Source organism: Fundulus heteroclitus, unplaced genomic scaffold (assembly GCF_011125445.2).
Source record: "Fundulus heteroclitus isolate FHET01 unplaced genomic scaffold, MU-UCD_Fhet_4.1 scaffold_127, whole genome shotgun sequence".
In the NCBI taxonomy this organism is placed as follows: Eukaryota; Metazoa; Chordata; class Actinopteri; order Cyprinodontiformes; family Fundulidae; genus Fundulus; species Fundulus heteroclitus.
In genome coordinates, this window is record NW_023396539.1 from 471,882 (window position 1) to 494,870 (window position 22,989).

Sequence of the window (22,989 nt, forward strand, 5' to 3'; positions counted from 1 at the left end):
TACCAGGACATGGCTGAGTAAGGAAAGCATCAACATGTTCTAATGGACCACACAAACCGTCCAATCAAGAGCCTGACGGGAATCCTGGGGTGGGATCTGAACAAAAAGACAGCGTGTAGAAAAGAAAAGAAGATAAATAACCTAAGCTACTGTTGCTGAAGTTCATGTATTCTCACACTCCTCTAGCATTTTAATTTAGTTTTTATCAAAGAATGACACCACAACCATAACTTCATTTTAAGACTTGTTTGCAACCAGATACAATGGCTCTAAAACATGTACACTGACCTGTTAGAAAGCCAGTATTGTTTTTGAAATGGCACCATGATAAATTATTATAAGACTACCTCCTATGTGACATTTATTGTTTAAAAAAAGGATTCCCCTCTGTTACTATTGTACGCTGTGATAGATCATGGGATCTGGGCAATTATTTCCCACTCTAGTGCGCCCTCTAATGCCAGCTAGTTATTGTAGCTTCAAGTTTTTTTTTCCTTCTGACAGTATTTGATTTTTTTTCAGCTGAGTAGTACAGACTTTCTAACATGTTATATGTGGTACAGCTTTGGAAGTAGTCGATGATTTGCGTTAATGACCAAAACCTGGAATTTTAACCGAAGTGTGTACTCTTTTGAGGGCCATAGTAGATAATTTTATGCCCTGAGGAATAAAAGAGGGTGTGGGTTTTTACGGTGACTGCAGACCAAACATGGGTTTCCAAATACAACTCGTTAACGATGATCTCTGGCAGGCAGACTTGATAGTAAACCCTGACATTCCTCAGCAGCCAAGCCCGGCCTCTACAGGACGTGAAGGAAACTGGCCCCTCCACGGGGTAAAGTTTGCGCTGCTCTTTGTCCTCTCAGGTTTCAGGACACATCCGGTATCCTAAACTTGCTTTACCTTTACAGAGACTCAGGCTAATGGACACACTCAGAGCAGCTGTGACACAACACACAGCAGCCACACTGCTCCATAAAGACAGACTTCCATTACCCGAAGAATGAATACCAGCAGCCACCAGGAAGTAAGTCATGTAATAAGTAAGCGGGGCAACAGGAGCTCTTGGATTTTTTTAAATGAAAGTTCATTCAAAAACTTTTGTGATCCGTCAGGTTTCTGCGCAATTCCATGAGACAGACTTTGGAGGTCCACCTTTGCAAAAGCAGAAGAGGATCATCTACTTCTCCAGCGGTGAAACTCTGGAGCTGGAGGACCCTGAAGAAGAGGAGGCAGAGGAACAGCCGTCCAACAGAACCCCCTTCGAACAACCAGGAAGGAGGGTGGGAATCGGTTTGGAGGAGATAATCCCTGTTTGGACGTCATAGTGGCAGTCTGATCATGTGACCAATGTGTCATTCTTCCCTCAGACCAGGATATCGTTCAAGAATGTGGCCATTCTAGTTGGGAGGATGTCCCTGCTGGGTATGTAGCATCACAAAAGTCCTCCAACCACTGAAAGGAATATCAATTAGACTGTCTTTGTCCTTTGTTTCTAAAACTAGCCTGTGATTTCCTTGGAGAGAGACTGGCTGGGGCTCTCGGACTGAATGCAGCCAAATATCAGTATGCAATTGATCAGTATCACCGTGAACACAAGGTAACCTGCAGATCAGGATGATTCTAAATGAAATCTGAATATAATGTTACATAGCCATTGTTACGTTTATAGGCCTAGACTATGACTGGGATTTTGTGTGATAGACCAACACAAAGCAGAACACAATTATGAAAGTATCCCAGAGTCAATACTCTATAGAACCATACTATTTGCATTTATAGCTGCCGGGGGGCTGCCTCTACCAGACATACCCCACAATGACTATCTGCTCCAGAATTGGACCAAGGACTGAATCCTGAAGAACTCTGCAAGTGACCCTAGAGTTGGAATTTGTCAGATAGATAAGATTTAAACCAGCCTAATGCTTTCCCCTTAATCCCTACAGTAATCTCAAGTCTTTGTAGGAGAATATTGTGATCAACTGTATCAAATGCAGCACTGAAATCTAACAGGACAAGTATAGACACAAGTCCATTATCTGAGGCCTTCACCAGAGCTGTTTCAGTGCTATGATGAGGTCTGAAGCCTGACTGAAACTCCTCAAGTAGGTCATTACTTTGTTAATGTTCACATAGTTGATTAGCAACTACTTTCTGAAGAATTTTAGATACGAAAAGAAGATTACATATAAGTCTGTAATTTATTAAGTCATCTTGATCAAGAGAGGGTTTCTTAAGTAAAGGTTTAATAACAGCTACTATAAAAGCCTGTGGTGCATATCCATTTACTAAGGATAGATTAATCATGTTTAAAATAGGTGCATTAATAAAAGGGAATACCTCCTTAAATAACTTGGTTGGGATTGGGTCTAACATACAAGTAGAAGATTTAGATGAAGTTAAAATGTTAGATAACTCAGAAAGCTCTACTGTGTGTAAACAGTTCAAACACTGCGCAGGTTCTAAAGATTCCTCCAACGCTGCCTCACTTACTGAGGACGAGGTAATCATGTTTGGGAGGATGCCAATGATTTTATTTTAAATAAAATCAATTGTATTTATGAAGGGTCCCATAAAGTCATCACTGCTGAGAGCTAAGGGAATGGGTGGATCAACAGAGCTCTGGTAAGTTTGGCAACTGTACAAAAGAGAAACCTAGGATTATTTTTATTCTCCTTTATTAATGAAAACGAATGATGTGACCAGGTTGAGGAGGTGTGTATACATTTGCAAGGTGCTGTAAATTGTAAACCTTGTCAAAATTCCTGCTCAGTTATTTCAACACATTCGTCCTTGTATTTACGTCCTTTACATCCTCCTTCCTAATATTCTCACAGGCAGCAGGAGTTCCCCCGGAGGACCAGGCAGAGAACATCAACCTTTCTCCTGGGCTGCATGGGAGTCATTATGGAGCTACGGGTGACGTAAGATGTCCTCCTGATCCCCACGAGAGCTGTGAACATAGAGATAAAGGATGTCAGAACCGAGCGTACCATAATGATGAGGATAACTAGACATAAAGCTGAAGAAAGGAAAACAGAGAACAATGTGAAAACCTGATGTGTAATGTCATTTTTTTTCTTTGACTCTTTAACAATAGCATCTCCGTGTGTTGAAGCAAAGATACAAAACAAATAGATGAAGTGATGGCAGACATGCACAATTTTTTTTGTCATATCATTCCTACACTTTAACATCCTTCTAACGAGATACCAGAGAAAATTCTGGTTTGCCCAATGTATCTCTGATCTGCCCCCTCCCCAACACCATAACGGAAACTAAGGGAGTACCATCCATCATTCATATTAAAGTAAAACTACAAAAGGAAGCTGTGAGAGAATGCGTGTTAAGCAGCTGACTGCAGGCTGGCTACCTCAGCAGAAGCCTTCACTAAGTTACCAGCCAATATCTGCTTAAAGGTACTATATTCTGCACGAGCATTTGTAACTTCTGCTAAATGTTGCAGATATTCATTCTATGTTTTTGCTTAACTCTTCCTTGAATCAAGGTAAGTTAGGTAAGTTTGGCAACTGTACTAAAGGAAACCTAGGATTATTGAAAATGACGCAAATGTGACCAAGTTCAGGAGGTCACATACTCAATCAGAGTAATCAGTGTCCTGCATAAGTCAGTGTATTAAAATCAAACTAATAAATATACAATAACATAAGTATAACAATATTATAAACTGTCCAAGCAGCAGAACAAACAACAGTTGATGTTCTGTTTAAATAAAAGCAATTGAAATGCATTTTCTGTTTTAATATATTAAAACTTGTTTTTTGTAGTCAAAGTTATCACACACTGATGATTCCACAGTGATCCCCGCCTGGTCACAGGAAAATGGCAAATGTCACTATTGTAATGATGAATATTCTGTCGCCTGTTCTGCAGCAGCACTTAACAGCTGGACCCTTCCAGGTGGAAAACACCTGTGGTCGCTGCAGGCTTGCAGTTTTTGTCCATAGCCATTTGTGGTACGTGGGCGCCCTCTTGTGGTGTTCACGGTAAACGTTCACAATCCTGATGAATAAAAGTTCAGTAAACAGCATTTACTGCGTGATTTAGCCTGAGTGTTATAATCGATACCTTTATTGTTCCTGTATAGTTTCTCAGTATATAAGACACAATGATTGTAACTGAACTGTCGCTTACCTCCAATGAACTGTGAATAAAATGTTTGAAAGTATGATACTGTTTTTTTTTAATCACACAGGTGCATTTCGCAGAGAAGCGATGAAACCCTCAGTCAGAGTAAATATGAACACAATCACAATTACAATTAAAAGAAAACTTTACGTGTTCAAACAATAAGTCGTTTTGAAAGCATCTGTTTCACTTTGCTTAAAACCAAACTGATATAAAGTTTATAATTCTTAAGATTTCTTCATTTAGCCTGGACTAGAAACAGCTTTGATTTCCACCCTGTGTTTTTTTTTGTGTTTTTATGTGTACATGTCTGCAAGGGTTCTTTGTCTTATTGTTTGTCAAAGTCATGTGGAAATGTTCCCAACTAGGTTCCGCGGTCTGTATGCAGCCCTAGCAAAAGTGGTGATGAGGTTTAATGCAACATAGCTGTTCTAAAACTACAGCTTCTGATCCACCAGATATGCTCTTAGGATTGTGTTTTTATTTTTATTATTATACCTGTTTCTGCTTTAATGTTCTCCACAAGCTTCTCCCTGACTTCTGCTGGGTTCCTTGGCCTCCATAATGATGCTGGTTGTGCAGAAACAGACCCGCTGGGTTTATACTGAGGTTAAATTGAACATAGTAGGACCGTGTTGTTTTCCAAAGGTCACCATCATTTTACATGGGGTATCAGAGTAAAGAGGCAAAGACACAGATGCAGGTAACAACAAACAAATGTCCTATCTAAGGTTTATTAATCCAAATGATATCATTTGTAGGCACAAATGATATTTTCTGTAGCACAAATCATCAAAGTAACGCTTAGGTAGGTATACTACCATACATAAATTACGTATAATACAATATGACCTTACGTAACCTGTAAGAAGCCGTTCGGAATTGTTCGGATTTAGGACTTGTTAGCGCGGATATGCTAGATTCTGTGACTCTAGAGGGCGCTGTTGACTAGTTGAACTAAACTAGTCACATATTTTATCTTTGGAAAATGTGACAGCGCCAGAATCTAAAGGCATTTTAAAACGTAAATTTAGACTTAGTAATAGCTTTTAACATTACTTTCCTTACCCTACAATAAATCAAGAACATGCTTTTAACACAGAAGCAGGGCTAAATAAATCCGGTTACTCTGTTTTGTAGCCATTATCAGCATCCCTGGTTAATGCAGTTTCAACTTTAACCAAAGAAAGGGAAAAATATAAATTTCCGAAGAGGATGGGATTTGAACCCACGTGTGCAGAGCAGAATGGATTAGCAGTCCATCGGCCAAAAATGAGTCCTGTCCTGGTGTTCAAGAAATTAAATGAAAACGTGAAGGCTGTTCTTGGCTCAAACAAAAGTATTAAACTTTATTATAACAAACAGATAGAAACACAACCAACAAAGAGAGAGACTAGTAATGTAAATAGTAAAACTATAAACTCTTCTTCCAGTCATCCTGGGTCAGTCCTGAGGCAGGACAATACCACCGCCCCTTCAGCTGGGTGTGACCAGTCCTTTTGCTTTTGTCCTGGCCACACACATTGCAGGTGATATTTTTCTTTTGTGAGCCTCTTCCGTGGCGGCTCCCCCCTAGACGCTCGCTCCTCATCCTCCTGGGAAAAAATAGTTTCACCTACCTTGTGATTGTGTCATATTACGCAACACTTAAGAAAGGTTAAAAAAAAAAGCTAAATAACATTCTGATGGGACGGGAAATTAAATCATTTATTGTCTTATTTTTGTGTGTATACAGACAGACAGCAACGTTTTATACGATAAATAAACAAACCATTAAGTTATTATTGGTCTGATTGTGTCATATTACATAGCACTTAGAAAGTAAAAAAAAAAAAAAACACATTTCATGCTGACGGGAAATTAAATCGTTTATTGTTTTTGATGAGTATTAATCAACTTTCCATACCTTTTTCTCGTTTTGTTTTGTTGATGCGGTAGTAAAGATGGCCGCCGTCACGTGACTACTCGTTCGGACCGGTGATTGGTCTTCGCTTGAAACTCCTTGATCTCGTTAGGAATGTGTTCGGACCTTGTTCGGGTCGCGTTTGAAGTTGGTTCGGACTTGTTCGGACCTTTTGTAATGTGTTAGGACTTCAGAGCCGTTCAGGGGAAAAATATAAATTTCCGACGAGGATGGGATTCGAACCCACGCGTGCAGAGCACAATGGATTAGCAGTCCATCGCCTTAACCACTCGGCCACCTCGTCTTTCCGGCGCCACTGTGACGTCAGTACAAATGGTTAACGGTTCGAAACCCGTATTCATTAAGTCATTTTAGATACAATTTTGGATAAAGTTAATCGCTTTGCTAGGTTTAACTGACAAGAAAACCGTTGTCATGCTAGTACACTGTGCTAAAGCTAGACCAGACCGGACAGGTTTGATACTCATGCCCGTTTCGTTAGTAGGTTTCTTCACCCTGTACCTGTGTTTGTATCGATAACGTTTGTTGCATAATTACACAATAACGTATTTCCATGACAACCTAATCGAAGTTTCTTTTTCACATCCAAACTGCATAGCTTCGGACTGACCATATTTCTGATTTGCAAAAAGGAGGACGGTTCGACACCGCCATGAAGTTAGTTTCGGCTGCCTATAAAGGCAGGCTGATTTTGGGCACTTATTTTAATATATTTTCCAGATTTTTAAATATATCTTTAAGATAAAATGTAATTATTTTAATTATAAATAGAATTAGCCCACAACACATACCTTAAACAGCTGCAAGAAAGCTGTCAAACGGTATACTGAAATAGTTAGTTCCAAACTCTGTGGAACTCGGTCCGTGTATCTTTTTGTCACTGGATTTTTTGTTTCAGAAACAGGAAGTAAAAAAACAAGAACAAATGGCGATTTGATTTCCATCCATCCATTTTCTGACCCGCTTAAAATACAAAAATTAAAATTGAAATACAAAGCATTTCTCTTTTTCATTGACATAAAGGGAAAAATACAATTTGAAAAATAATTTAAATTTCATTTTCTATTTCGGGTAACAAAAAACAGCAACAAAAAAACAAAAATGCTTTTAAACAGAAAGGGAAAAAAAGGCTCGTTTGTTCATATTCTGAGACTGGATGTGGTTACTTATTTGTGACAAAAGCGCTACATTTTCCAGAATAAAATGTCTTAACAACCTTACGCAGATTGGATTTTAGCAGTGGTGGAGAAAGTACTCATACAATGTACTTAAGTAAAAGTACAAATACACAGACAAAAATTTACTCAAGTAAAAGTCAAAGTACCACATTATTATTTTACTTAAGTAAAAGTAAGAAAGTACAAGCTTTTAAAACTACTTAAGTATTAAAAGTAAAAGTACTTGCCAACCATAATACCTAACGGCTTATATAATGTCATTAAGTGTACCTATCGTATTTAGTTTTAATAAATCAGTAATGTACCATTTTAATGAGCAATGCTGCAGATAAAGCATGTTTTTATTGTGTTTACCCCCTGTGACAGTTTAGATTTAGATATTTTATTCTATGCATCAGAATTCCAGGGATCGATATCGATAGCGTTTAGCAACTTAACTTACCTCAATATGTTTTTTCAAATTTGATGGTGAATTTTTGAAAGATAGAATTTCATGCTTTCGGGGAAGGCAAAGGCAGCATTGGAATCTCCAGGAAGTGTTTTTTGACCCAAAGAAATCTTTTAAATAAGGCCATGGGTGGGGCAGGTCTTCTGGAGGATGACTATCCTTGGACTCCATTCTGGAAGTTAATGATTCTGCAGGTCCTGCGTACTGTGCTGCTCTTCTTGAGGGAGGGCCTAATGGTTATTTCCCGCTTTGGATTGGTTCAGCGGACTGATTCTGCTCTCGCCATTGGATACTTTCAAACTAACGAACAAATCAAAAAACCGAAATGCGTCTTGGATGTAACTAGTAACGAAACGCTGTATAGAAATGTAGTGAAGTAGAAAGTACAGATACTTACTGTTAAATGTAGTGGAGTAAAAGTAGAAAGTATCCATTATTAAATCTACTTAAGTAAAGTACAGATACACGGAAATTGTACTTAAGTACAGTAACGAAGTACTTGTACTTCGATACTTCCCACCACTGGATTTTAGACACGGCAAAACAAGGCTTGTCATCCATACAAATCTCAGTGGAGATCTCCCAGGTGAGAGGGGGGCAAGAGGATATTCCGCAAGAAAAGTGGGGCGATTTTGCAATGAACATGGCTGAGTTTACTGCAGTCATGCCAGCCATAGACATAATATGAGTAGACCCCGCATTGACTGTCGCGACGCAGGAATTACGGTCGCCATCTTGGGGCGGTCGACCTGCTACCCTAACCTGCTGATTCAAGTAGAACACACTAATGATACCTCAGCACTGTGCGGCGTATTTTTGTTTAAATCGACGGACTATTGACGTCAGGGCTCGAGGGATAACTTTTCACAAGTAAGATTAAAATATATTGTTTATATTAGAATGTGATTTTTCTTATATTAGATAGAGAGATACAGGTCTACAAGTTTTTGTGATAAATTGAGGTAAAATAGTAAGGTATAATGATTAACAAGGACCACACTGAAAATGACAGAACAAATATTCAAGCCATTTTACAAAAAAAAAAAAAAAATCAACAAATATTTGACAGTTGGCTCAATTGTTTGAAGAATATTGTCACAATTTCATCTGGAATAATAAAAAACATGTGATCAGAAAAAACGACATAGTAATATCAGTAGAAAAAGGAGGAATAAACGTTATTGATTTTAAAGTGTTGAATGCCATGTAAAAAAAAAAAAAGAAGAAAGAATAAAATAGGTGGATACACGTCAAACACATTGCTTTTATTTTGGAAAGTAGTCTCAGGCATTACTACTGTAATGCAAGTTGATCGCATGACCTACAAAACAAATTGAGGGCTGGCATGACTGCAGTAAACTCAGCCATGTTCATTGCAAAATCCCCTCACTTTTCTTGCGGAATATCCTCTTGCTCCCCCTCTCACCTGGGAGATCTGCCCCGGAGATTTGTATGGATGACAAGCCTCATTTTGACGTGTCTAAAATCATGTCTGCTTAAGGTTCTAGCTGGCTTCTTCCTCTCCTAACATGACAGAGTCCTGACCTCAACCTGATAGCCTTTGGGATGGATTAGAGTGGTGACTTAGAGCCTGGCCTTCTCTCCCAACATCAGTGTATAAACTCACAAAGTCTAGAAGAATGTTCAAAGATTCCCATTAAAATCCTCCAGAACCGTGTAGGCAGCCTTCCCAGAAGAGTTGAAGGTGTTCTAGCTGCAAAGGCGGGGGGGATCAACACCATTTTGAACCCTCTTGATTAAGAATAGAATGTCATTGAAGTTTGTATGCGGCTCAAGGCAGGTGAGCAAATACATTTGGCAATATAGTGTCCATGAAATGTTTTTTTAAAAGTTTATGTTTCAGTTGTTTGTGCTGATGAACAACAACAACCACTGAAAGTTGCTAGTTTGTGATTTTTGCTGAAGAAATTCTTAGATATATTTTGTGTTTGGGGCGGACAGTGGTGCAGTTCGTAGCACTGTTGCCTTGCAGCAAGAAAGTCCTGGATTTGAACCATGGGTTTGACCTGGGGTCTTTCTGCATGGAGGCTGCATCTTCTCCTTGTGCACGCCTGGGTTCTCTCCAGGTACTCCTGCTTCCTCCCACAGTCCAAAAACATAACCCAACACCATTAGGTTACAGGTTTCTCTAAATTGCCATTGTGTGTGTGTGTGTGTGTGTCTCTGCATTGCCCTGTGATGGACTGGTGACCTGTCTAGGGTATACCCCAACTCTCACCCAATGACTGCTGGAGACAGACACCTGCAATCCTGCATTGATAAGTGGGTATAGTCAATGAATGGATGGATTTTATGGTTTGTCTTTTACAGCAGACCACATTAAAATCAGTTAAAATAGAATCATCTTCCATTATGGTCTGCTTTTGGTCTGTTCTGGCACAATCATAGCAAAGTTAGCACAGAATTCTCCATGGATCCAGCATGTCTAATCAGATCTTAAGGACTCTTAAAGTGCTGCTAAAAGATTAAATCAATTTATTAAAGCTGGACTGCTGAATTATCAGGAAGTCTACAAAATGCAATCAAAACTACTCAGCTGATCCACAATGTTGCAGCAAGAGTTCTGATAAAAATTAAAAAGAGAGCTCCTGTTTTAGCTTCCTTTCATTTGCTCCCCGTTTAATCTAGAATAGAATGTAAAATTCTCCTTCTCACATATAAAGCCCTTAATAATCAAGCTCCATCATATATCAGAGCTCTGATTGCCCTATATTTTCCTAACCGAGCACTTCGCTCTCAGACTGCAGGTGATTCCTAGAGTCTCTAAAAGTAGAATGGGAGACAGATCTTTTAGTTATCTCCTGTGGAACCAACTCCCAGTTTTGGTCTATAAGGCAGACACCCTGTCTACTTTTAAGACTAGGCCTAAAACCTTCCTTTCTGATAAAGCTTATAGTTAGAGTGGCTTAGGTTACCCTGAGCTATCTCCGTAGTTATGCTGCTATATGTTTAGGTTGCTGGAGGACATCAAGATCTATTTCCCCCACTGCTACCTTCTCCTACTATTCCCCAATATAGCATGAATGTGGTTATTCCAACTTTTAACTTTAGGTTCTCTCTGTTTTTTTCCTTGACAGTAGTTACATCTGGCCTGGTGTTCTGTTTAGCTTTGACAACATGCTGGAGGCAGTGTCAGCTGGGCTACTGCTGCCAGCCGCTTAATGTTGTCCTTCTGTATATCACCTGTCTTTCAGTGGTTAACTCTGTCTTTGTGCTCTCTCTTTTATCTTCGTCTGATGTGTTTCTCTCCTCGATGAAGTCACTTCAGGAGCCACTACAACTAACTTTTTACTTTTCTCTCACATAGAAAGTATTGCTGGATTAGTCCTTATGTGTTCCTTTTGTGTCTACTCTGCATAAACTTCTGGCCGATCGGGGCAGAGGGCCATTAACACTGGTTCAGGTTCTGCTGGAGGTTTTCTTTCTGTTATACAGGAGTTTTGGGGGGATATGAAAAAACTGAACTTGAGTTCAATTTTACAGGAATGAAAAGGACAAGGAGCAATTTGCACAAGCGTGTGTATATTCAAAGATTATTTATTGTCACCGTGTGTAACCGTGGTAAAAAAAAATTCAGGATACTCCAGCTTAGAGTACATACAACAAACAACGTGTAAAAAATGTTTTCTCACATTAGATCGTGCAAATGATAAAAAAGGTAAAAATAATTAAAAGTTCATATCAGAGTCCGAGGGCTTTGGTATCAGTCCCTTCGCAAGTGATATGAGCCGTGTTACAAAGATTAGTTGTTCGTCATAAAGTAATGAGGCAATAAGTTACTTTTGTGCAATAATTTGAGGCTTTATTTACAGAAGTGTGCAATTAGATATTACATTTTATTAAATTTTATTTATATGGCGCCAATTCATGAAACATGTCATCTCAAAGCACTTTACAAAGTCAAATTCAATCAGATTATACAGATTGGTCAAAAATGTCCTATATAAGGGAACCAGTTGATTGCTTCAAAGTCCTGACAAGCAGCATTCACTCCTGGAGAAGCGTAGAGCTACAGGGAGAGTCGTCTGCATTGTCCATGGCTTTGCAGCAATCCCTCATACTGATCAAGCATGAAGCGACAGACTCTAACATATGATGGACTTTAAGATATTTAACATTAGATGGATTGTAACATAGGGTTGTAACACATGATCTAATGCTTCTGAAGCGTTTACCTGATGTGAGAGGGGCAAACAGCGCATTGCCTGGGTGGGTGTGATCAGGGGAGATGCGTCTGGCCCTTCTCTGGACTCGCTCTGCATAGACTGGGTCCAAATCCTGTAGATGGCATCCCACAATCCCCTGCGCTGTTCTCACCACCCGTGCTAAGTCTTTCCTCTCCTGCACTGTGCAGCTCCCATACCACAGCTATGCTGATACATAACACACTCTCTATGGTAGCTCTGTAGAAATTTTTAAGCAGTTTAGTGGAAAGTCCAGTCCTTTTCAGTTTCCTGAGGGAGAAGAGTTGTTGGGCCTTCTTCACCAACCATGCCAAACAGAATATTTTGATCAGATTAAGCTCAGTCAGAATTAAATTGTAATCAGAAAGAGAAGGGTGGTTTATGTTTATTGAGAGTCCGATCGGCATCCGTTTAAGCAGTTCGTTCCACCTGACCTAGTTGATATCGCAACAATATAAAACGCTTGTCAGTATCAAGTTATTCTGTATGTGGCAAACTGACCTGAGTGCGAATGTTTGCTCCACATCCACGTGATGTATTTTCACTTTGAATGGAGGAAATATGTTGGGACGCAAAATTGTATCTGCTCCCGATTCAACCTTTCTATTGAAAGGTTCAACCTTTTCGCTACTAAATAAATGATCATTTATTAGTAGCGTTTCAAACATAGTTAGAACCTGTCGCAACTCGTACAATACTGCTTTGTTTACTTTTTTTCTGTTACTCAGCAAAGACGGAAGTACTTCTGTGTTTTGTTTATGGAAATTTCATAACTGTGCATATCAGATTCTATTCTGAATAAAGCCAGGTGCATATAAATGTACATTATAATCAGATTAATTGATTGTGTGACCATATAAACGGTACAATCTGATTGTTTATTGTCTGTTAATCCGAATACATTGCAATCTGATCGCGACATTTTGTACATGTAAACATTGCTATTGCCACAAGACAGCACTTATTACAAGCAAGCAGTCCCATTTTTCTGACTTTTTGTGAACCCTTGTGAAATATCTCCTGTTACGTGTTGCTCTGTTTTACCTGTTGGTCTGCTCCTGTCTCTCCCTCACTTTGACTTCCTCTCTCAAACCCAGGATGTCCCTGCATGGCATTAAGACCTTACATATGGTAATATACAATATCAGGATTTGACTTAAAAAGATTTGAAAAAAGCAGCATCTTGTGGAGGCTTTTCTTGTACATAAAGATTTTAAGCAATTGATTTGCAGATGTATTTAGGCTGATACACTGTCAAGTCTGTTAATAGTATACCCTGAACCTGACATTAAAAGCGATCACTGACTTATTTTAAGACCTCAGCCCCAGCCCTGTACCATCCTCTTCTTTTTCTGTTTGTGCTGCGGCATTGCTGCTCCTAAACATACAAATAGATTCAGCGATGCATGTCTAAGGTACAGCTCCTGAGCATAAAGGTGGCAAATTTTAAAAATAAATGGGGAAAAACTTTCACCTCTCAGTTACTATGGAGTAGAATTTCACCATATAAATGTGCAGAACACTACTGGGGTGTTCTATGGCAGCTAATAATCAACCCATCCCTTTAAAGTCAATGTGGTAATAATAATGAAAAAGTATCTTAAAAAAATCCACCATACATCAGTCGTCACCCGTTCACCTTTCTGATTTTATTCTATTAATAATATGAGAGGTGTTGTCCTCGTTACAATGACGTTACTTTTTTTTAAGAAAAGTAAGGACACAGTAAGTCCTGTTGTTCTTGGGTGGTGGCATTTTGCTGAAATTAGATAACAAAACATTTTTGGATGCTGTTGAAATTACTTAAATCAATGCCCATCCCATTTCACGCGATCCCCCAGAGGAGCGGAAGGTATCGGCTAAGACGGTGTTGCGCATGCACAGTTATCTAAAAAGGGATGGGAAACCTTCAGGAAAAATTGCAGACTATACCTTTAAAGCAAAACACTTAAACCTTGTTGTGTGTTTAGGTGACTTTAAAGACTTGAAAGCTTTTGTACGCATGCACATGACCCAGATGTGGCTCCCAAGATGGCACCGATGCATGTGGCAGGCTGTCTTTTAATGTCAATTTTAGTCAGTCTCCTGTTGTTTCTGACCCTTGGTGCACTTAGCATTGTCTTTGCACTGAAATGGGCTATATAAATAAATGTGCCTTGCCTTGCCTTGGTGTAAGCGAAATCAAGTCACTGCTGGTGTATTATTGCCGAACATTACCAGATCTAAGGCTGTTTGTAAATAATGTGGCTACATGGGAACATACAGTTTCCCCCATTCCCTGTCGGGAATCCCTGCTCAACTACGCCAACCTCCAGAGATCTACTGCCAGTGGAAACGTCATAGTCGCTGTGGTAGACGCCTGGTGAAGCTGAAGGCCCATCTGACGCAATCCAGGGATTCTTGGCCAGTCTCTGGTGTACTTTCCATTGTGTTCTTGCCTTGGCGTGTTCTGAAACTGGTGGATGGCCCATGTTGTTGGTGCAGAGGATGTGCCCTCACTCTGACGCCCAAACTTGTTCCAGCTCAGTAAGCAGGGAGCAAACTTACTTTTTGACTGTAGTCTGTCATCTGGAGTAGTTCCTGTTCATTTCAAACATGCTGTGGTGCAGCTTTTAATATAGAAATCTGTGTTGGGGAATTTTAGGCCCATCTCCAAGCTTCCTCTTGTGAGAAACTCATCCTTATTACTTTTTGCTAATCTGAATTATTGAGTCTCCCTTTTCATGTTTCATTTATTTATTACAAGAAAATATAGCAGTAGGGGGTTCCAAGCTTTCATGAGATGTTTTTTTTTTAAATTGACTCAACAATATCTCATGACCTTTTTAAGCTGTCATTTTATTTGACCTGAGTTAAGGGAGGCCAGGAGATGTTAACAATTAGATTAGATAATGTGCTATCAGATGTGGTTCAATAGCAAACAAGCAAGTGCACATGTGAGAACCCCTCAACAATCAGTAACTGCCTGAGTCAAAGTCCTTTGGTTAGTCTTTACTGCCGCCATAAACCTGATCTCTTCTAAGACATTAGAGTCCATGCTTTAACCAAAGCAGTAGCCTTTATTCTTTCACTGTCAATCATAATGGAGAGAGGACTCTTTCTGCTTGGATTTGTGGTTTTAACCACATCATTCACTGTAAGTACTGAATATATGCAATGAGTACTATTACTGATGTTAACAGCACTGACATATACTTGCTTTGCTTTGTGCAGATACCACATCGCAGTCAAGTACACGGTATGTAAAATAGGGGGAAATTATTATTATTATGAATAATAGTAATAATAATAATAACGACAATAATAATAGGATACAGTTTGTGAGGTACATCCAAAGACTCAAACCTATGTGTATGTGTCGTAGAGGTGTATGAGAACGGCGAGGATGAGAACCCTATCCTAAACTTAGGTAAAAAAGGATGTTCCATGATTTTATAACATAAACTTTAAAAGAGAGAATCTTGATTAATTGACATAATGTTCAATATAACACGATTTTGTTGCAGGCTCCGATGCCAACCTCTTTGAGGGAGACATTTTGATTCCTGTAAGTTGTAACCAGATGATTTCTCTTTAACATAAATTACTTTATTGGGAGCTGTTGGCTCTCCAGTTCTTTAGTGACTAAAGTGCAACATCTCTTTGAGAGATGTGGGTATTTATTATGTGTTTCGATTGATGAGATTAATAATCTTGCTTTACTTAAATGACTTTTAAACTGAGCTTTTATGTTGCAGAAAGGACGGAATGCCCTGACTGACCAAAAATATCGGTGGAAATTTCCAATCCCTTACATTCTTGGGGATGATTTAGGTGAGTTAAATTAATGTGATTGTATCAATACATATAGAAAATCAGTTTTTTCAAGATTTTTTGAGTTCTCATATTACTCATTCCTCATTAAGTTGAAATATTCCTCATTAAGTTGAAAAAAATTAATTAACAAATTCCGGAGAAATAAATGCAATAACAGTACATTAACATAGAACTATTTAAAACAGCCTCTAAACATCAACTAGTAGAGTAGAGAAATAGGAATGCACATAAAAGTTACATTGGTCGATATTTCATACATTCAAATTAGTTCCTCAACAGAATGAAAACAGAGAGTCAGTTGTGTTTAGTTTCAAATGTTTGCATGAATTAACTTTTGAATAAAAAACAGGAAACCAGGAAAAGGGGGCAGAGAGGGAGAGAGAGAGAGAAAGAGAGAGAGAGAGAATGAATGTGCAGTAAGTAAACTAAAATACTATTTTCTAAAAAAGTAAAAAGTAATTTATGAGCCATTTGATAGGAAACACAAAGTTCCTGGAAACCAAGAAAGGTTCAGTGCAACCTGCAGTACAGCACAGTGAGAGCTCTTTCATACAGTGCTGTTTAGTTACCTCATGTTATAAAGACATTAAATACCATAAGGCAAATCATACAAGCATTGTATGACAACTAAATTCGTTTGATTGCATTACAAGTAAAAAAAAAAAAAAGTGTTGGCAGAACGAGTTGGTATTTATAACTCTTTGAAGCAAACTTTGTGGCTCACTTTCAAAAGAGCTGATGTCTTGGAGTAACTCTATATCTTGGAAACAATACCCGAGTAAGATGATGCAGTAAAATCTGGATCAGAATCATTCCGAATTAAACAATCCCACCAAAATATATTCTGTTGATGGGATTTTTGACAGTCCTAACCCAAACACTGATCATCTACTCACATATTTACTGGATATTTCAGATTGGCCTGTCGTTATTCAGCTCAGAAAAAATATCTTTAAAATAAGCCATCCAAACCTAAACAAAGATTCTGAAAGTCATCCTTGGTTAGCGCATTTGATCACAACTGACCATCTTTTGACCATATTTAGACATAAAAAAACTTCTTTTTGTGAAAGTGTTTTCACCATTCACTTTTTAACTGTGTTTTGGTGTTGTTTAGACACAGGGTAATGTTGATATTTTAAATATCTATTTATTAAAATTTTCTTGGGGGATTGCTTGAATAGAAGGGAGCTGGTCTTATCTTTGCAGTTTTTCTAGACCTTTTTATTCTAGGACTTAAAAGTCAGACTGGACTACCTTTCCCGTCTGACTGTGAATCAGACTCAAGAAATTATTAGCAGATATCTTGCTTTTAAACATCAATAAATAACTTTAGAGACTATGAGTGCCGATAAAAGCCATCAGTCTTCCTCGGGTACATTTGATGATCGTATAGTTCTTGACCATGCTGCCATTTCCTTTTACATATTTTAAAGGAAAGTATTTCCAATGATATAAATCTTGTTCCAACTCAAGTGTGACAGTAATTCTAAGCTATATCAGTATATAAGTATATATAAGTTTATATTACCTTCTGTGTCCTTTGTTTATGGCTCCTCTATTCAGATCTGAATGCAAAAGGCTGCGTCCACCAGGCGTTCGAGATGTACCGTCTCAAGTCTTGCGTCGACTTCAAGCCATATGAGGGAGAGAAGACTTACATCAAGTTTGAAAAGAGGGGAGGGTATGGCAACGCTCTCCTTTCTGTTCGATTGATGTGCAAAATATGGAGCAATAGCTGAAAGCTCCCTGACTCAACTGTTTATCCAACCTTTCGTCAAATCTGCCAAAACAGTGGAAGTGATACGAACTACGCCATGAACAACTGTATTCAGTTTGATTGTTTCAGATCATCATATAAACTTGAAACCGACCCGTTAGGCAGCAAAGCAGCCCCAAACCATCACACTACCACCATCATGTTTGACCGTCTACATTGAGTTCTTTTATATATTTTTTTATAATTAGGCCTATACCTTTCAAATATTGACAATGTTGTCTCACCATCCAGAGTACAGTTTCCCAAAGGTCTTGAGGTAAACCTGAGATGGATCTTTGTGATCTTTTTGCTCTCAATTTTGTAGTTACTCACTTTATCTTTAATGGGTATGAAATTTCTTTTCTTGGTTGGAAACATTAGACCTGACAATAAAACAAAAACCCAATAAATCTGGAAGAAGGCAAATACCTTTTCACCGCTCTGAGACACAAGCACAAGTAGAATGTATTGTACTTGACTTTTCTGTCTGTTTAAGTTTGAATTTGAAGGAGTGAAATGAATTTCAACCAAGTGTCTCTCTCCTGTCAGGTGCTTCTCCAGCGTTGGAGACCAGCAGAACGGTCAGATCTTGTCTTTAGGAACAGGCTGTGACCACAAGGCTGTAATTGAACATGAACTGCTGCACGCTCTCGGATTTTACCACGAACAGTCTCGTACAGACAGAGATGACTATGTGGATATTTGGCTGGACCAGGTGACACCAGGTACCTCTAGAACCTAAATGTTCAAAGGATGAAAAGATAGTTTGTGGTTAGTGCTTTTAAAATCTTGTGGTTGTCTGAATCAAAGTTAAAATCCTCCACAGGGCTCGAGCACAACTTCAACAAATACAACGATGACTTCATCACCGATCAAAACACGGCATATGACTACGAATCTGTCATGCATTACAGACCATTCTCCTTCAACAAGAATGAATCCATTCCCACCATCACCACCAAAATTCCAGAGTTCTACAACATCATCGGCCAGTACCTGGACTTTAGCAAGATTGACACCCTTAGGCTCAACCGAATGTATAACTGCTGTATGTATATTTGACAAAGGCAGCTTCTTATGGACCTGCTCACTACAAACGGAAAGCTCCAGATATAGATATCCAAGTTGTCAAGTTGGTATTTTGTTTCACCCTAGCTGGCCCTCTGACCCTTCTGGATCAATGTTCTTTTGAGTATGCAAGCATCTGTGGAATGATCCAGTCTTCTACTGATGATGCTGATTGGGTCCATATGAAGAGCAGCACAGGAGATGAGGATCATACGCTTCTGGGACGATGTAGAGGTCAGAGTTGAACTAGTTCACTTATAAAATCCAGCCAAAACCAAAATTCAGACAATGTTAAAAAGGAAACGCTTTAGATTTTCTTTTAATTAAAACTCCTCTTTCACTGGTTTTCAGATGCAGGGTACTTCATGTACTTCAATACCAGGACTGGAAACCCTCAGCAGTCTGCTCTGCTGGAATCAAGAACCCTTTACCCTAAAAGGAAGCTCCAGTGTCTGCAGTTCTTCTACAAGATAACTGGAAGCTCTCAAGACAGGCTGGTCATATGGACCAAGATGGACGATGGCACAGGCACTGTCCGCAGAATGAAGAAAATACATACTTTTTATGGTAAATAATGGACAACCTTTACAGTTGCTAACTGGAGTTTTACCTTGAAAAGCAGTGAGACTCCTAATCTTTTACAATTTGCATCAAGACAGTATGGGTCTGAATTCTTTCACAAGTGCACAGTTGGATAAATAGCATTCAAATGATTGTACTTTTAAAAAACTATCAAATAGTTAGCTTTTCCAACACCATTTTGATGCCATGTCAAGGTTGAAACATTTAAATAACTGCGGCTGATCGTTTTGATTGATTTCTATCGGCTGGTTTAAACAAACTTGGGCTTTAGAATTTATTCTAAGCTAATTGTTAGCGTTACCTTGCATGCACAGAGAAATTATAAAGCTGGAAACATGTAGTTAATAATATGATGGGATGATAACTTTAGCAGTTTCTTGATGTTGTCAATTCGGTTTACTGAGCTCACCACTGAGCTAACAAGACAAGAGAAAAATGGTTCCGCTACCTCTTTCAAAATGGCATACTAAGATGCCTCTGCAAATTCTCAGTTATCTGAGTCATCGCAACAGCAAACAGGCGTAAATCGAAGGCAACCTAACTTTCACTCAGTTCTTTCTGAAAACGTTTTGACCCCTATCCAGGAGCATACTAGGCTATTATCTTTCTGGCTCAAGGGTAAGAATCAATACACACATAAAGGTGTAACTTTTCACCTTATTCCAAGAAGGAAGAACAATATTTCTTGGAAATATCAAATTATTTCCAACCATATTTGGCACTCTACACAAAATCCTCAACCAGCAAAACTTAACTTTTTGTTTTACATGCAAAATGCGGTGAACACCCATCCCTGTGGTGAAATGTGGTGGTGACAGCTTCATGCTTTGGTAATGCTTTTTATATTTATATTATATTATATGGTTATAGAAGAACAACATTACTCAACAGCTTGAGGCATGATGGCATTGTTTAGATCAACGTCCAGACATATATATGTAAAGTTGATTAAGAGATCATATTGAACAATCTCATTAAATTAAAATGCATTATGCTGTTTTGTGACCTTAACCTTTGCTTTCTACCTAGCGGATTCCGAGCAGTCATGGAAGATCGCCCACGTTCCATTGGAAGTAGGGGTTAAATTCCGCTATGCTTTCCAAGCCGTACGTGGAGACCCTACAGCTTCTGCTGGAGGCATCTACATAGATGACATCAGCCTGACCGAGACCCGTTGCCCAAACGCTGTGTGGACAATCCGTAACTTTTCCAGGATCATGGAAACAGCTAATGTGAACACTGTTATTGAAAGCCCTCGTTTCTACAGCCGCGAAGGCTACGGTTATGGCATACGTGTCATACCTTTGTCCAGTCACAGTGATTACACTGGAAACTATGTTGGGCTGTACTTCCACCTGGCCAGTGGGGAGAATGACGCTGTGATGAAGTGGCCAGCTGTAAATCGACAAGCCACCTTGGTGGTGATGGACCAGGACCCAGATATTTTGCAGAGGATGTCTTCTGCTCGTAGTCTCACCACTGATATGAGGACAAGTAAGTATGTCTCGCTGCCCTGAGGGAACCGGTAAAAGACAAAAACCATGAAACCCCAACTAAGAAACCCGACAGCAGAATATTCATACTGCTGTCTTACTTCGTCAAAAGAAATACTTATTTCATACCTCATGCAGCAATAAAGAGGTTGTGTATGTATATATATATATATATATATATATATATATATATATATATATATATATATATATATATATATCTGCAACAAATTGGCGACCTGTCCAGGGTGTACCTCGCCTCTATATAGCGTAGGGCTGGATGATAATTCAATAACGATATATATTGATCGATAGACGTATATCGTATAAACAATGATCTACAAAGAGTTCAATAGAATAACAAATTACCTTCCTTTTGCATTCTAGCTATGTAGGTTAGTATTACAGTCATTACATCGTCCCAACCAATCAGAACACAGACCCAGGAACCAAGCTCTGCCCCCTTCAAAGAGTTCAGAGAGCACACGTTCTTTTTTCTTTTTTAAAAACTTGCAGTTTTGGTAAAAAGTTGGTTGAATAAAGGGTTGAGTTTGAATCCAGTGTTTCTGTGTTCTATATATAAAAATAGGTCGCTAAGCAACAACATAAAATGGGCAGGGCTGCACTTAAAAAGTTTTTTGAATTTGTTGATAATTACTAATATCGATAAATATGATTTGCATTTTATCGATATGCTTTTTTTTGCATATCGTCTAGCCCTAATATAGAGTGCATATGTATATAGTGGGCTTATAACATCATACAGTGTTGGTCTTTGGGCAAGGTATACAGCCACATTATATGCTTATAAAAAATGACCAAAAAAACGTTTAATCGTGATAAAATAAAGTTATATATACCAAGCCTCCATCCTGATAATGATTTGATGGTCCTCTTTGTGGATAAAAATAGCCCCAGCAACGGACGCGATTACCAGATATAAACAGATGTGTTGCCATCTACCGGCAGTATTGCAGATCTATCATAATGCCGGTTTGCTTAATTAATAAAACAGTATTAAATAATGCCACACTGAGCCTGATCCTCTGCAATGCATCTGCTTCAGTGAACACCAATGTTCATATTGTATTCCCAGCAACATTGCAGTCTTTTCCCTCTTGGAAACAGTGTTCAGTGCTCCTTAAAAAGATTTTAAGCTCTATTTTGTCATAATTAGTGGACCGGAAAACACAAACATTAATGTCATTAATGTAGAACTGATTCCAAAAACCAGAAAGCATTGGGATAAGAATGGGTTTAGATTCTAAGGGGAGTAAAGGCAGGCTAAGATGGAGATAGGGCAAATGCACTTGGGTGCAAACTTAATATTCTGGCATTTAATTGGATTGTATTTGGGGATACAGACTTTGATAAGAAATGTGGAATTTTATTGTTGCAAGATCTTTCTTCCTGTTGCATGTATAATTTCAGCTACTTGTCAGCATAGATTGTTCTACAGCATCATTTAAGCTGTGGAATCCCTTTCGGCGCTGTAATTTTGTTCTTGTTGCTTCTAGCGTCAGATGGACAGTTCTTTTGGGACAATCCCTCCAAGGTGGGCAAGTACGACCCCTCCTGTGATTGCTACAGAGGGGACTCATGGGGCTGGAGGAACTTCATCAAGCACTTTGACCTCAGGCGGCGCAATTACCTGAAGAATGATGACCTCATCATCTTCACTGATTTTGAAGGTTCAGGATTTTTTTTTTTACACTTGATAAGTAAAAGTTTAAATTCTTATGGTGCTACAAAGCAAATAAGACATATCTGTTTCTTCTCTGTAGACCTAACATCGCTCATTAAAACAGAAGATCCCATTGTGTCGCATGAATGAGGTCATAGAGGGCTTTTAAAACAGATTGAACAGGTAAGTGCATACAAATTTGATTATTATTTTATATAAGATTAACACAGATATTATTGTGAAATGTTTGTTTTCATCTGAAGCAGTTGGATGGAGTACATTCAGCTGGAATGAGGAGAAAAGTCTGAAGATAATTGCACAGGAAGTGTGATGTAATCAAAATGCATTATGAAATGTCAATAAAAGGCTTAAGCAAGCATTCAGTTTGTTGTTCCATAAATAGCTGTCATGCATTTGTTTTGATTTGGTTATGACCTGATGCTTTCATGGATGCTCTAACGGAATTAAAATATAAATGACCACTCAGATCTTGGTAAAACCTGTTCAAGAATGAATGAAAGCAATTTCTTTGTCCATGCCTGGCTGTGTATTTAAAGTTAATTAGAGTTAGCTATATTTGAATAAAGGTGTGACATGCCATGCTATTTCTTTTGAGTCAATGTAAAATGTTGTCACATTTTTTTTTTACCACAAATGCCCATGTACCTTATTGGGATTTTGTT

The 22,989-nt window shown here is 38.6% G+C and overlaps 2 protein-coding genes and 1 non-coding gene across 4 annotated transcripts; 2 read left to right on the top strand and 1 right to left on the bottom strand.

Annotated features, from left to right (window-relative positions):
- The first annotated feature begins 733 nt into the window (after window positions 1–733).
- On the top strand, window positions 734–4,189 carry LOC105920589 (protein FAM177A1). Of its 2 annotated transcripts, XM_036128968.1 has the most exons (7): window positions 734–835; window positions 912–1,027; window positions 1,116–1,283; window positions 1,371–1,425; window positions 1,506–1,600; window positions 2,567–2,625; window positions 2,838–4,189. In XM_036128968.1, the coding sequence occupies exons 2-7, from the start codon at window positions 1,004–1,006 to the stop codon at window positions 2,926–2,928; spliced, it is 492 nt and encodes a 163-aa protein (XP_035984861.1). In that variant the 5' UTR covers window positions 734–835; window positions 912–1,003; the 3' UTR covers window positions 2,929–4,189. The 2 variants fall into 2 exon arrangements, with proteins under 2 accessions (XP_035984861.1, XP_012711648.3); XM_012856194.3 differs by lacking the exon at window positions 2,567–2,625.
- A 2,085-nt stretch (window positions 4,190–6,274) lies between these two features.
- trnas-gcu lies at window positions 6,275–6,356 on the bottom strand. The gene has a single exon. It is a non-coding gene; the product is annotated as a tRNA-Ser (tRNA).
- An 8,252-nt stretch (window positions 6,357–14,608) lies between these two features.
- On the top strand, window positions 14,609–22,685 carry mep1a.1 (meprin A, alpha (PABA peptide hydrolase), tandem duplicate 1). Its single transcript, XM_012856191.3, has 14 exons — window positions 14,609–15,040; window positions 15,118–15,142; window positions 15,269–15,313; window positions 15,411–15,451; window positions 15,642–15,717; window positions 17,287–17,404; window positions 18,029–18,204; window positions 18,306–18,527; window positions 18,635–18,781; window positions 18,899–19,114; window positions 20,159–20,623; window positions 22,140–22,313; window positions 22,407–22,489; window positions 22,570–22,685. The coding sequence occupies exons 1-13, from the start codon at window positions 14,987–14,989 to the stop codon at window positions 22,454–22,456; spliced, it is 1,809 nt and encodes a 602-aa protein (XP_012711645.2). The 5' UTR covers window positions 14,609–14,986; the 3' UTR covers window positions 22,457–22,489; window positions 22,570–22,685.
- The last annotated feature ends 304 nt before the right edge of the window (window positions 22,686–22,989 follow it).

What these genes read in the sequence shown, in the direction of transcription:
- LOC105920589 (XM_012856194.3), top strand. Translation starts at nt 1,004, where the DNA reads ATGAATACCAGCAGCCACCAGGAA. An exon ending in ATACCAGCAGCCACCAGGAA is followed by an intron (nt 1,028 to 1,115) that starts GTAAGTCATGTA and finishes GTGATCCGTCAG; the next exon opens with GTTTCTGCGCAATTCCATGA. An exon ending in AGTATCACCGTGAACACAAG is followed by an intron (nt 1,601 to 2,837) that starts GTAACCTGCAGA and finishes ATATTCTCACAG; the next exon opens with GCAGCAGGAGTTCCCCCGGA.
- mep1a.1 (XM_012856191.3), top strand. Translation starts at nt 14,987, where the DNA reads ATGGAGAGAGGACTCTTTCTGCTTGGATTTGTGGTTTTAACCACATCA. An exon ending in CATTCTTGGGGATGATTTAG is followed by an intron (nt 15,718 to 17,286) that starts GTGAGTTAAATT and finishes TCCTCTATTCAG; the next exon opens with ATCTGAATGCAAAAGGCTGC. An exon ending in CATCTTCACTGATTTTGAAG is followed by an intron (nt 22,314 to 22,406) that starts GTTCAGGATTTT and finishes TCTTCTCTGTAG; the next exon opens with ACCTAACATCGCTCATTAAA.